Raw genomic sequence first — 14,771 nt, 5'->3', positions numbered from 1 at the left:
TTGTCTAGTCCATAAAACAATTTAAATGTAAAATGACTCCTCCAGCAGTGTACCTGGGAACCTGTGCAGTAAAGACTAACATCCATAGCATAACCTGATGGGATAACAAGCAACTCAATCAAAGATGCAGGTGTTTTCTGCAATCCCCAAATCCCAGGATGTCAGAACCATAGATTTGGAAAGTACCTCAATAGACATGTAGTGTTGTTTATGCCTGACTGAGACATCCCCTCTCCAACCCTGACAAGTGGTCATCCAGCCTTGGCTTTGAGTGTGTGAGTGGGAGTCTGCCACCCACGGAGAGGCAGCTTATTCTTCAACTTTTGACTGAGAGCTGTATTCGATCCTGTTGTGTTCCTGACTCACCTAGCACACACAATGTGAGGGCTACAGAGGACCTGAAAGTTCAGAATGTCAGAGCTGGCAGGGACCTTAGAACACAGACTGTCAGAAGTGGGAAGGATCTCATTTATTTAGAATTTTTCCCCACCTTACACATAAAAACAAATTGTAACATCGATTTTTAAAATTTTGTGTTCCAAATTCTCATCCTTCCTCCCTATTCCCCCCTTAAGAACTCAAGCAATTCAATATAAATTATATATGTACAGTTGTGCAAAACATAGCAGGCAAAAAAAAATTTAGAAAAAAGAACTAACATCAACAACAACAAAATATACTTCCATCTCTATTCAGGTACCATCAGTTCTTTGTAGATGGTTTGCATTTTTTCATAAGTCCTTCAGAGTTGTCTTGGATCATTGCTGGGGGAGATCTTAGAACATGGAATGTCAGATTGGGGGGGGGGGCCTTAGAGCATAGACCAATCGAGTTGGGAGGGACCTTAGAACACAGACTGCCCAAACTGGGAGATTTTAGAACACGGAACATCAGAGTTGGGGGGACTTTAGAGCAAAGACTATTAGAGTTGGGAGGGACCTTAGAACACAGATGGTCAGAATCCAGAGAGATCTTGGAATGTGGAATGTGAGAGCTAGGGGGACCTTAGAGCATAGACAGTCAGAGCTAGAAGGAAATTTAAGGATCATCTATCTTCTAGTCCATATGCCACATTTTAGGGGTGTTTACTGAGGCAAATTCATGGGTAGTGACTTGCCCAAGGTCATACATGGAACGTGTCACAGAGGGTGTGTGAAAGAAGCTGGGTCTACAGAATGTTTTTCAGAACCTGGCACTGGATGAAGTGCCTCTAGATGAGATCTTCAATGATTTTTTATCTCGGGTTTTACAACCTCAGAGAGCCTCCAATCATCTCAAGCAATGCTTGTGATTCTCAAATCCAAATTAGTTATTATTTCACTTTAAACATAAGCCATGAAGCGGATTGGGAAAGGGGGTTAAATGGAGCAGAGTGCTACAGACCTAGGAATTCCTTGGTTTAAAGGACTCCTACTTTGGATTCTTCTTCTGATGCAGACTGGCAACTCTTCTGGTACTAAGAGTTTGCCTGGGGCTCTGGGATGCCAAGACACTTGCCTATGCCTAGTATATGTGTCAGGAGAGGAACTTGAATCCAGATATTCTGGACTCCAAACCCAGACGACACCACTACAACCCAATGTATCATAGCCTTTTTTAAAAAATATCCTACTTCTTTTATAAAGTTTGTTATTATGTGTCACAAAATCAAGAAAAACCCAAACGAGATGTGTCAGACTCCACAAAAGGGCAAGAATCTCTGCCCAACAACTCTGGCCATACAACTCCATTGGCGACAAATTAAAATTTTGGCACTGAGATGATGACAGGACAATGGATTCTCAAATAACTGAGATTTCTTGGCAAAAAAGAAACCAAAGTTCTTTGACCTCCAGTGGTCACATTTTCTAGCTCAAAGGCATTCAGAAGACCCACTGAAATGCTCTTCTCCTCAGCTCCTGCCCACTAGGAAAGCAACAACTATCCCTCTTCTATTCACAACAAAAGGCTACACACAAAATGAGAAAAAATCGGCTGAATCTTCCCTTGTTCATTTCTTGAATTAAATCCCATCCTCATGTTGTTGGCAAGGGGATGCAACTTGGTAAAGCAAGGGCTTGAACAAGCAATGAGGGGTACTATATTTAGAATGCCACAGAAAGCAGTGTCTCTACTTTGGATGTTGTTCTGGAAACCTCAAAAAGTGGTGTTTGGGGCTTTTTTCTTCTCTCCTGTAAAGAGCCTGATACTGCAGCTCTGCCATTAACAGTTTGTTCTAGGGACATCAGCCTTCCTCGGCCTCCTAATTAGACAGATGAGAATACTGAGGCCCTAAGTGGGGGAGGGTGAAGTGACCACAGCCAGGTTTACTTGATTACTATGAAATTGGCCAAGGCTGCCTAGGATGCTTGCCACAATATTTCAAAGGAAGCTTGACATGAGATTTAGCTGAATTTCTTCCCTAACTTAATTCCTTCCAGTCTCTGGTATGTTTTGAAGGTGATCTCAGATTCTCAAAAGTGTACTTATGTCAGTGGAGGGCAAGCAGAGATTTCCAGTCAAGATGGAAAGGCTTTTGGGACAGGACTGGTGATTAACTGGACATCTGTCATCAGAGGAACAGCCGAGCTAAGTTTAGCAAGGCGTGTCACCAAAGGGCAGCCACCGGCTGATGAGTATTCTCTGCCCCATCAAGACCATTTTTAGAAGAACCAGAGAATTGATTTCTTTGCTGGTGGTGGAGTTGACTTCTCTGCTAGTGGTGGGAATACCTACAATGATAAAATGATGGATTTTTTTTGAGGTATCTGAATTCTAATTGGAGATGCTTAGGCTTTTTATGACATAGGTGAGAGGCAGAATGATATAGAGTGCTGAATTTGGAGTCAGGAGACACAGGCTCAGATCCTATCTTAGATACTTATTAGCAGTGTGATCATGAACAAGTTCCTTAGCTAACTCTCAGAGTCTCAGTTTCCCCATCTGTAACATGGGGGATAAATAGCTAGCACTTTAAGGTTTACGAAGCACTTTACATATATTGTCTCATTTTGATCCTGACAATAACCCTTTGACGTGGGTGCTATTTTTTTTGAGGCTTCTCAAAGTTTATTAGTTTCTGTTGAGTACAAAGTAAACAAAGTTACTGAGGCTGCTGGAAAGCACACAGGTGATTTGGATAGTAAAAACAAACAAACAAACAAACAATAAGTGTGGTTTCTTTTACTTGTTTTTTTGTGTTTTGATTTTCTTTTCCTTTTTAAAAAAACCACACACACACGATACAACTATTTCTACACTTAAGCAGCCTGTCTATTCTAAGGGAATAGGTGGGAGAGGGAAGGGAAGGGGAAATGGGCTCCGATGCCTAGCACACTTCAGAAGCGGAGAAGCAGTACAGAGGATGCTGCTGCTCAAGCAGAAGGCCCAGTGTTGCTGGGATCACTGACATGCCTATTCCTCATGGCCTCCTGAGCCATGTCACAGGTGATCGTGCCATGAGCAACCTGGAAAGTTCTCTGGGGATTCCAGTACAGTTGTCATGAATGGATGACTCGACTTCCCGAAGGAGAAGCTCCCCCACCAGTGGCCTGTGTCTGATTTGGGAAGACCAGGATGGTGGGGGATCACTTCCCCAGAGTGCTCAGCACTTTCCACAGGAGCTGTTGCTGGAAGTGGAGTCCAGACGTCTTCGGTAGGACAAGTGAACCGCTGGATGGGATTGCTTCCATGTTGCTTGTTTCTTCTTGTGTTGATGTAAACCTTAGTGGCAGCTCCTGTCAGGCAGTGGGCTGCGGCGGACGATCACGGGTGACCTGGCTCCGGGGAAGGGGGCGCTGGGCCACAGAACCCATTTGTAAAGGAGATAACGGGAGGATACTCCACGGCAACGGAAAATGCTAGAGTTCTTTGGGTTTCGGTGGGTGCTATTATTGTCCCCATTTCCAGTATAAGAGGAAACTAAAGTTGAAAAGAAATTCATTGACTTGCCTGGAGTCGCATTGCAAGTGTCTGGGGTGGAATTTGAGCTCAGGTCTATCTCAACTCCAAGTCAAGCATTCTATCACCTGTACCACCTCGCTGACTCAAATATATAGGCTGTTGTCATTGTCGTTGTTATTTTCTCCCTCTCCCTCTCCCTCTCCCTCTGAGCTGACAACTTCCGCAAATAAACTCTATTATGGTAAGGGTAGACTTTTCACAAGGGCTGCTCTTTAATGTTTTGTCACTGTGTTCCCAACATCTAGCACAATGCCTTGTGCATAGTTTAGTTTTGTTCAGTCATGTCCAACTCTTCTTCTTCTTTTTTTTTATAGTATTTTATTTTCGAATTACATGTAAAGATTTTCTTCAACATTCATTCCCCATTTGGGGTTTTCTTGGGAAAGATACTGGAGTGGTTCACCATTTCCTTCTCCAGCTCATTTACAAGATGAAGAAACTGGGGCAAAGAGGATTAAGTGACTTGCCCAGGGTCGCACAGCTAGAAAGTGTCTGAGGCTAGATTTGAACTCAGGAAAATGAGTCTTCCTGACTCCAGGCATGGAATTCTTTTTCTTTTTAAGTGAGGCAATTGGGGTTAAGTGACTTGCCCAGGGTCACACAGCTAGTTAGTGTTAAGTGTGGGGCTGGATTTGAATTCAGGTACCCCTGACTCCAGGGCCACTGCTCTATCCACTGTGCCACCTAGCTGCCCCAGGCATGGAATTCTATCCACTGTACCACCTAGCTTATCCTTGCACATGGGTATACAATAAATTCTTATCGAATGGAATTGAATGGAATTGGACTGAACAGTGCTGGAGAAGCCTTTGCAACATTGATAGGTGCCCATTTTAATAAGAAGACAGTCCTCATATTTAATGCTAGATAACTACCTCCTCCAGCCTTATATTACATCCTGACCCAAACTTAGATACATCAATGAACTATTGTACAAGTAGCCCTGGTTTATGCATTAAAGATAACATGGATTTAGTCAATATTGCATTATCTATTACAAGAAAATTTATTAGCATCTGGACTAAAAGATCTCTTAGTAGAAACAACCCATTTCCTAATCTTTTATGTGGTATACCACTCCTGACCAAGCTTCTTAGTTGCCAAGATCAGCATCTGTCTCCCCTAATGCACCTTTTGCTCTCCTATTTAAAGTCATAAAATCCCTTATCTCCAGGCCCCTGAAAGCTCCTTGGCACATTACCACTTAGTACTACATTTTAAAATTGGATCAAACACAGGCCTCCTTTCTCTGGATGAGAGAGAACCATGTTGAAGCCAGATTGACCTGCTTTCAATGCCAGCATACCAATTGAAAGCAACCACTGGCTAAATCTCCAGAGGAAAAGATGGGTGCTCATTGACTTTGGGGACCTTTGGGAAAACATTTAAGGACCCCAGTTATAAGATGCATATGTGCCAGATGTCCTCACACAACACGAGAAAGTGTTTCAAGACAAAAATTCCATCCATTCTAAATGAATTGAGCTAGGGTTGGTGTGTCTATTGCTTTGTCTTTTACATGCCTTGAAACACCAGCTATGGAGCCAGTGAGGGATAACAGATGGACAGCCTAGAGTGCTGTGCTGGCACCCACAGAATTTTAAAGAGCTTGAAGGAAAGCCCTCAGCATTTATGGGGACCTGTGGGCTCTCCCTCCACCACCCTGGAAAATTACTTGTTACTTACATATCTGTATTCCATGTCATTCCCTGTTCTAGAATATCAATTCCTTGAGGACAGGGACTGTTTCCTCCTTTTCTCTTTGTATTCCTATTGCCTAGCACAGTGTGTGGCATCTAGAAAGCACCCATTGAATTGATTGCTTTTTTGTTTGTTTGCTTAATAGAAGTTTAAGCAAGTTTTGGGATAAAAATCATGCAGGATCAAGGAGCACCCACATAGGTGAGATCAATCAGCCAATCAATAAGCATTTATTAGGCAACCACTGTGTTCCAGGCACTATTCCCAAATCCTCACCTTAAAAGTGATTACATCATGGGGATAAAGGTGTGTGGGGAAAACAACTTGTGTACATGTAATTATGAAATAATTACAAGGTTAAAACAAGGTAGTGTGTGTGTGTGTGTGTGTGTGTGTGTGTGTGTGTGTGTATGTGCACATGGCAGGGGAAGAGATGGGGATAGTAAAGGTGGCAGCCTTGAGCTGAACTTTGAAGGCAGCAGGGAATTCTAAGGGGGAAAGGTGAAGTGGGGGGAGTACAATTCAGGCATGAGGCATAGCCTAGGCAAAGGCACAGAGGAAAGGCATGGAGCATTGTGCAGGAGAAGCAGGAGGTGGGCTAGTTTGATTGTACTTGCAGAGGGTGTGAAGGGGAGTGATCTGTCGTAAACCTAGAAAGGGAGCTTGTTTTAAATACCACACTCAGGGGTTTGTGTTAGATCCTAGAGCCTATAGCATATCACCGGAGCTCCTTGAGCAGGGGAGGCATATGCTCAGACCTGTGCTTTAGGAATAGAGGTGGCTGTGCAGAGGACACACTGGGGAGGAACATGTCTGGGGGCCAGGAGACAAATCAGGGAGCTTTTCCAATATTCCAGACAAGTAATAATGATTGCCCAAAGTAGGGTGGCAGCCAATGAGCCAGAAGGGAAGAGGTGGTGTAGAGGCAGAGTTGATGAGACTTCCCAACTTATGGGGCATGGGGGAGGGGTAGTAAGAGACAGTGAGTAGAGTCAAGGGTAATTCTAAGGCTCTGAGCCTAATCATAGAACCATGAAAGGATTGCTACACTTAGACATGGCTTCTTTGGCAATATTTGCAATGGAGAGAAGTTACAGAAAAGCAAAGTTAGATTTGATGTCTAGACAAAAACAAACCCCAAACTCCCTAACAATCGGAACCATAACAAAGTAGAATGGGCTTCCGTGAGAAGCAGTGGACTCCTTCTCCTCCTTGGGGGGTCTTCAAACAGGGCCCAGATGACTCCTTGTCAGAGAGGTCAGAGTGGGGAATCCCCTACTCATGTAGGTTGGATAAAATGGCCACTAAGATCTTTTCCAGTTCTCAAAATCTGTGATTCTGCATAGGGGCATGAAATGAGAGAGCAGCTCGTCCCACTTAACTATGATTAATGGGAACAGTGCTTTCTCCTACTTTGGGAGAGACATGGCCTTGGCCGGTGTGGTATTATCAGCACTAGATGTTTCCTGAGCCTCTGATGTTTTAAACTCAGCTATATCCTTAGTGTGTCCTTGAACTTGTGACCACATTAATTTGAAGTTTCAAGGAAGAGAAAGTCAAGGTCTACTGTGGCTATTACAAGTATTTTGAAAGCTACGAAAGCCTATTACACAAGGGGAGATTATTATTTGGCTTGTGTGAAGCTAAGCAGATGGTCTCATATGGCCCTCTGACTCAGTGCATGAGCCCGGCCTTGTGGGATCACTTATGAATCTGTTCCATAGTAAGCAGGCAGTAAGATTTTCCTTTAAAATTTTTTTGGAAACTTCACACTAAGAATGTCCTTGTGTTTTCCAACAGGAAACAGAAGAGGGAAAGAAGTCAAGAAGGGAAGACAGAGGAGGTGAGATGATATTGGAAAGGGAAATCCAAACCTTGGCAAACCCACCACCCTGTCCCAGGGGATGGCTCCACAGTACTTACCATGATCATGAGAAAACACCAAGAAGTCAAGTTCAGTCAGCATCTGGGCCAAGTCATCGTAGCGGCCGCAGTGTTCGCCAGCACCATGAGAGATAAACACGAGGGCCCTGAAAACAAAACAAGGAGATATGGTGTGAGGACAGAATTCTGGCTGGTTTGGAATGGAGCTCAACCAACATCTAACAATTTGAAAAGATTTCAGATGGGAAACAGAGAGAGAGGATTCCTGGATAGTTTAGCAGATGATGGCCTTAGAACAAGTGGAAAAAGAACATAATAGAATATTACTGTGTGTAAGTAATGACATATGAACAATTTAGAGAAACAAGGGAAGGCCTAAAAGTAAAAACAAATAGTAAAGCCAAGCAGAGACCAAAAAAAAAAAAAGAACCTTATATAAAATTAAATACATCAGTGTAAAGAAAAGTCAATGTGGAAAAGCAACATGCATCTGGTCAAGGTCAATGGTCAATGTTAAGACCATCTTATGAAAGTTAAAGATGACATCATTCCTATCTGCTAATAATCAATAAACTCACTATTTTTAGAAGAAACACTGTTTTGTAAGGGGTGTTGGGTGGCTATTGTTATAATCTAGGCAAGAGGTGATCAAACCTGAACTAAGGTGGTGGCTCTGTAGAATTAGAGAGAAGGGGCCAACAATGAGAGATATCATGGCAGCAGAATCATTGGATTGGATTGGAGAGGAAATGATGAAGAGAGAAGTCTGTGAGGATCACCACAGGACTGTGGACCTGAGTGATTAGAAAGATAGTGATTAGCAAAGTTTGGAAAAGGGATGAATTGTTGGTTTTTTGTTTTTTTGGAAAATAGAATAAGTTCTTTTTCGGTATGTTAAGTTTGAGAGACTGATGGAGGGGGGAAGGAAGGGATGGAAATAAGCATTTATATAGCACCTACTATATGCTGGGCACTGTGCTGAGTGCTTTACAAATATTATCTTATGAGATCCTCACAATAAGCCTGTGAGGGAGATGCTGAAATTATCTCCATTTTACAGTTGAGGAAACTGAGGGAAACAGATATAATGACTTGCCCAGGGTCATACAGCTAGTAGGTGTTTGAGGCCAGATTTGAATTCAGGTCTTCCCTGACTCCAGGCCCAGCTCTCTATCCATTAGGTGAATGATGAGACATTTGGATGGAGATGTCCAGCAGAAAGATGAACAGTGTTCAGAGGGCAGGGAGCAGTACAAATTGAAGAGTCGTCACCTTCCATTTCCAAGAGTGGCTTTTATTTATTGGGACATATTCATTATGGTAAAGCATGATTTCTAAAAGGTATTTGAGGATAAGATGATAACAGGCATTTTATTCCAATTTAATTTAAAAATATTTATTCAGCATTTACTATATACAAGACACTGAGGAGGAAAAGATGAAATATGACATGGGCTCTGCCCTCTAGGAGTTTATAGTCCATGAGAGGAAATCAAAATGCTTCATGAAAACCCAAGGAGGAAGAGACCACTTTCAGCCTGGGGAAGTGGAGCAGTGGGCAGAGAAGGTGCAGATTTTACACTTGTAGAACACGTTATAGTTTCCTCACAAATGAGCTTTGGGAAAATGTGGTGAAGCCTATCGCCATTGAATTAGTGAGTATAAAAGCTAGAACTTCAATAGCCGCTGCAGAGAGTTTGCAATTCAGACTTGCTGACAAATGATTATGAAGAGAATTTAAGGTTAAAAAAACTAAACCCAATACCAAACATTTATTAAGTGTTTACAGGGGCAACTAGGTGGCACAGTGGATAAAGCACCGGCCCTGGATTCAGGAGGACCTGAGTTCAAATCCAACCTTAGATACTTGATACTTGCTAGCTGTGTGACCCATGGCAAGTCACTTAACCCTCAATGCCCCCCCCCCAAAAAAAAAACCAAACCAACCAACCAACCAACAAAGTGTTTACTATGTGCTAAGCACTGGGGATGCAAAAGGAGGGAAAAGTACCTAACCTCAAGGAGCTTACAATTTAGTAGTGAAGCAAGTAAGCAAACAAATATGTACAAAAAAGCTATATGAAGGATAAATAAGAAATAATTAAAAGACAGAGGGTTGGGGAAGGCTTCCTATAGAAGATGGGATTTTATTTAGGACTTAAAAGAAGCCAGGGGTGGGGGGGTTACTTGATGGAACAGAGCTAAGAGATGGAGTGTCTTGTTCATGGAACAGTCAGGAGTCCAGTGTTACTGGATCAAAGAGCACATGTCAGAAAGTAATGTGTAAGAAGACTGGAAAGGTAGGAGGAAGGTAAGTTATGGAGGGCTTTGAGTACCTAATGGAACATTTTGTATTTGATCCTGGAGGTGATAGAAAGTCACTGGAGTTTATTGAGTGGAGAGGGAGGAAGGGTGACATGATCAGACCTCTGCTTTAATAAAAATCACTTTGGTATCTGGAGGATGGATTGGAGTAAGGAGAGACAAAGCAGGCAAACCCACCAGCTGTTGCAATAAGCCAGGTGTGAGGTGATGAAGGCATGCACTTGAAGGGTGATAGCATCAGAGAAGAAAAAGGGGTGAATTGGAGAGATGTTGCAAAGGTGAAACTGACAGACCTTGCTTGATTGGATATTGGTGAGGGAGGCAGGGAGATAGGAATTAAGGATGACACCTGAGTCATAAGCCTGAAGGCCTGGGAGGATAGTGGTGCCCTCTACACTAATAGGAAAGGGGAGGGGAGAGGGGAGAGGGGAAGATAATGAGTCCTGTTTTGGACGTGTTGAGTTTAAGATGTCTACTAGACATCTCATTTGGGATGTCTGAAAGGTAGTTAGAGATGCCAGATTAGAGGGCAGCAGAGAGGTTAGGATGGGATAGGTAGATTTGAGAATCATCAGCATAGAGGTGGTAATTAAATCTGTGGGAACTGATGAGATTACTGAGTAGCATAGAAATTCCTTTCCAGCATAAATAACTCATCCATGAGAGGTGAATTCTAAGCTTCCTTTTAGTGCCCAGAAAGAAATATGGTAGATTCTAATTTATTGAGGCACTGCTTTTAGAAAAAACAATGATCATTTATAAGTACCTATGAAGAAAAACATTATACATATTCCAATGGATATTGAGAGGCAGAATGATATTGTCAATGGAGGGTTGGATTCAAGTCAAGAAGACCTGGTTTCAGAGCTTGACTCAAACTCTTACTAGCCGTGTGAAGGTTGGGTTCACACTTAACCTCTCTGATCCCCTGTTCTTCCTCTATAAAATAAGGAGGTTGCACTAAAAGGTCTCAGCAGTCTCTTCTGGTTAGAAATCTATGATCCCTCAATCCACTCTTCACTGTGGATGTTCCCTCTAACAATGCAGATCACAGTGCATCCATAGCTGCCCATCCTGTAGGACTCTTGTTCATTTCCTCCCCCTAAATTCTTTCATGGTGGTTCTACACAACATACTGGGGGCTGTCCTTATAGGACTGGTGGTAGGGGGAGAATGAGAAGAGAGATGTAGCCATAGTTCACAAGGTAGAAGAACTTCAACAGGATGGATTTGGGAAGCCTGCCTCGGATGCTGGCTGTGTGACTTGGGCAAGTCTTTCGGTGTCAGTTTCTCCCTCTGTAGAATGGGGATACCTGCATAACCTATCTCATTGCAGGGACACTGGGAAGTAAATGCTTTAAGAACCTTAAACTGCTCCAGAAATGTGAGCTATTATTGTTATGTAAATGTTAGTTATTATTATGAGTGGGTCATGATCTCACGGTTGGAAATCATTGCTTCAAAACTTTATAAAAAACCCTTACATTTAAAAACACCCACTGCAGCTCTCTAAAAGTACATGACCAAGTAAATGCTAGGGTCCTCAGAGACCAACTGAAAAACTCACTGGCACTAATGGGTCATTCTGCTAACTCTGCAATGAGCTGCAAAAAGTTATTAGAGCCCTCTGTTCAAATAATACCCAGCTAAGCAAAAAAAAAAAAAAAACCTACAATGTGGGAGATGTTTGCCTTAGATATTGTTTCTAGATCTTCTCTTAACTGACTTAGTCAGGGAAAAGAATAAAATCACCATCACCCAAAGTAATTCCAGTAAAAAGGATTTCACAGTAAAAAGTCATCAGACACAGGCATAGAAGCAGATGGACCAATCTGGCACCTACCACTCTGTGACTGGGCAGTTCACTGGGCTAATGCCTAAGCTGCCTGTGAGGGGGTGAGCCAGAGGCTCTATGGAGGCTGGGGGGTGGGCAAACCAGAGGACACACAACAAGTGCACTGAGTTTAAAGCAATCAGTCATGTGGGTGTCCTCCTCCTCTGGCTTTGGAGCCAGAAAGTATCTCAACAGCAATGCTGTCCAACCCCCTCATTTTCCAGATGAGGAACATCAAGCTCAGAAGGTGAGGTGACTTGCCCCAAGACACACAAGTAATAAGAACCTTCCTTCAACCTCTCTCACACATGGGATACAACTGCTGTGAATCTCAAAGCTGAAAGGGACCACGGAGATAATCTGTTCCAATTGCCTTATTTTATAGATGAGAGAGCACAAGGCATGGAGGAGTGAAGGGATTTTCTCAAGGTCGCATAAGCAGTTAGTAGGAGAGTTATGTTACTAAGCCAGGTTTCCTGACTCTCAATCTGGTTATTTTTCCACTATATACCATATATAGTCCAACATCTCATTTTAAAAACAAAGAACCTGGGAAGAAGTGATGTGATGTATCTAAGGACAAAGTCCCTTGTATGAAAGCCAGAGGTGAAGCCCGCATTTCCTGTGTTCCAATCTAACACTCTTTCCAGCACACAATTGAGCCTTTTTGTTCTTCTCTCAGGTAGTTAGTATAATCTTTAAGGCTAACTAGCCACTCAGGATAAACTTTATGACCTTGGTCTTATTAGTTATTATTAATTTGTTATTAACCATTATTATTATTAACCAGGCCAAGTATAGATCTATGAAACCACACTTAATGAATGTTTAAGAACACTACAAGAAAAGAAGAAGGAAGGAAGGGAAGGATGAAGAAAGAAAAAACAAGAAAGAAAGAAAAGGAAGGGAAGAAAGAAATAGAAAAGAAAGAATGAAAAAGAAAAGAAGGAAAGCAAGGAAGGAAGAATGAATGGAAAGGAAAAGGATTAGGAAGAAAGAGGAAAGAGAGAAGGAAAGGGAATAAACCTTAATCACCTACCATGTGCTAGGCACTGTGCTGAAAACTTTAAAAATATTCTCTCATTTGGTCCTCACAATTACCCTGGGAGCTAGGAACTATTATTATTCCCACTCTACAGGTTAGGTAATTGAGGCAAATAGAGGTTGTGGTTTGCCCAGGGTCACACAGCTAGTGTCAAGTTTCTGAGGCTGGATTTGAACTCAGGTCCTCCTGAATCCAGTGTCAGTGCTTTATCCTCTGTGCCACCTAGCTCCCCCTTCTGCACATGATCTTAATCATGATCTGAACTCAGGAGAGAATGGGAGGATTTGCATTTCCCTCCTCCTTTCCCCAGGAAGATGTTGCTGTTCATTGTATCACATTATGATGGGTTCCCACTCCCTCCAATGGATTTCTGGTTCTGTGACTCCAGTACCAAAATTCTCAGGATTGAATTTTTGCTAAAAAGCAATTTAAAATCTCACAGCCAGCTTCTGTTGAAGAGCCTGCATGTGGGTATGTGATGGATGGACCTGCTCCATTTCCCAGAACTGAAACAGAAGCAGTGGAACTCTGGGACTCTGGAAATCCAAATTTAACTTTTTTTCCTCCGCTTTCAATTTTGTAAGCAGATTGTCTTTCCTTTGCATCCACGGCTCCATCACATTCTGAGGCCCTGATAATCTCACGACTCAACAATTATTTATTGACTGCCTTCCACAACAATATTAGACTCACCTTCCCACAGAACTGTAAGGTTATAATGCACTTTGCTCATGTTAAGCCTGAAAGCAGGGAGTGGAGGGACTAGTTAAGTCCATTTTTATAGATGATAAAGCTAAGAGAGAAGTGACTTGCCCAGGGTCATATAGTTAGGAGTCAGAGACAGGATGAGATGCCAATGTTGATTCAATACTGAGCTGAGCACCATGGAGGATAAGGAAGAATGAAGAACACAATCTCTGCTTTCTAAGAAGTTAAATTCTCATTGAGAAGACAAGAAATACATGGATTAGATGGCAAGACAATAACCAACTGCCTGCTAGATATTCAATTGGCATCTCGAGCTCCCTATGCTCAAAGCAAAGCTCCTTCTCTTCCTACCTATGCCTGCCCACCTCTCAACTTTCCTCTTTAGAGCTCTATTGTCCTTCTTTCATTTGTTTCTGTTTTTGTTGTTTTGGTTTTGGTTTTTATGGGGCAATGGGGTTTAAGTGACTTGCCCAAGGTCACACAGCTAGTAAGTGTCAAGTGTCTGAGGTCAGATTTGAACTCAGGTCTTCCTGAATCCAGGGCCAGTGCTTGATCCACTGCACCACCTAGCTGCCCCTCTATTGTCCTTCTCAACAGCCAGGTTCCCCACCTCAGTCTTATTCTTGTCTCCTCGTCTTCACCCAAACACCAAGCCCAGTCAGTTGCCAAGTCTTACCAATTCTCCCTCTACAACACCTTGTAGCCATCCTCTCTTCCCTACTTAGATAGTGACAGTGAGGCAAGCCCCTCTCCAATCCATCCCTCCCTACAGCCTAGGAAAATACCACCACCCCCCTCACCACCACCACCCCCAGCTTCCAGAGCTCTCTGCTGCCTCCTGGACCAAATACTACCTCCTCTGTCTAGCATTGAAAGCCCCTCACAACGTGGCTCCACCCTATCTTTCCTCATTGACTTCACCTTATTTCCTCTCATGTACTTCGTATGCTAAACAAAGTGGTCAACATGTCTTCCTTGCGCCTGACACTCAGCTCCCACCTCAGTGGAATGTGCTCCCTCCCACCTGGCTCCTGCCTCTTAGCACCTCTGGCTTCCTTTAGAGATCACCTCAAGTACTACCTCATACAAAAGACCTCTCCTAATCCTTCCAGTTTTTAGCTTTCTCCCCTTCCCAAAATGTCTCTGCTATGGACGTTGATACACTTTAAATGTACTCATCTGTGCCTGTGTTGCATTCCTCAGGTAGACTATAAGCTCCTTGAGGGCAGGGACTGTTTCATTTTGTTTTTATTCCCAATGCCAAGCTTACACTTAGCTGGAGCTTAAGAAATACTTGTTGAATTGAACTAACCAAGGATTGTTTAAGTGGTG

General features: G+C 42.8%; 1 protein-coding gene across 3 annotated transcripts in view; it reads right to left on the bottom strand.

The window, feature by feature from the left end:
- Positions 1–14,771, bottom strand: part of MGLL (monoglyceride lipase) — a 156,569-nt gene that overhangs the window by 96,227 nt on the left and 45,571 nt on the right. For all 3 annotated transcript variants that reach the window (XM_043982062.1, XM_043982052.1, XM_043982043.1), the window contains exon 3: positions 7,567–7,673. In XM_043982062.1, coding sequence (XP_043837997.1) covers positions 7,567–7,673 — 107 coding nt within the window. The remainder of the gene's footprint in view (positions 1–7,566; positions 7,674–14,771) is intronic.

This window comes from Dromiciops gliroides, chromosome 1 (genome assembly GCF_019393635.1).
Source record: "Dromiciops gliroides isolate mDroGli1 chromosome 1, mDroGli1.pri, whole genome shotgun sequence".
Lineage (NCBI taxonomy): Eukaryota > Metazoa > Chordata > Mammalia > Microbiotheria > Microbiotheriidae > Dromiciops > Dromiciops gliroides.
Note: the sequence above shows the minus strand (reverse complement) of the source record. Positions and strands in the feature narration are given on the sequence as shown.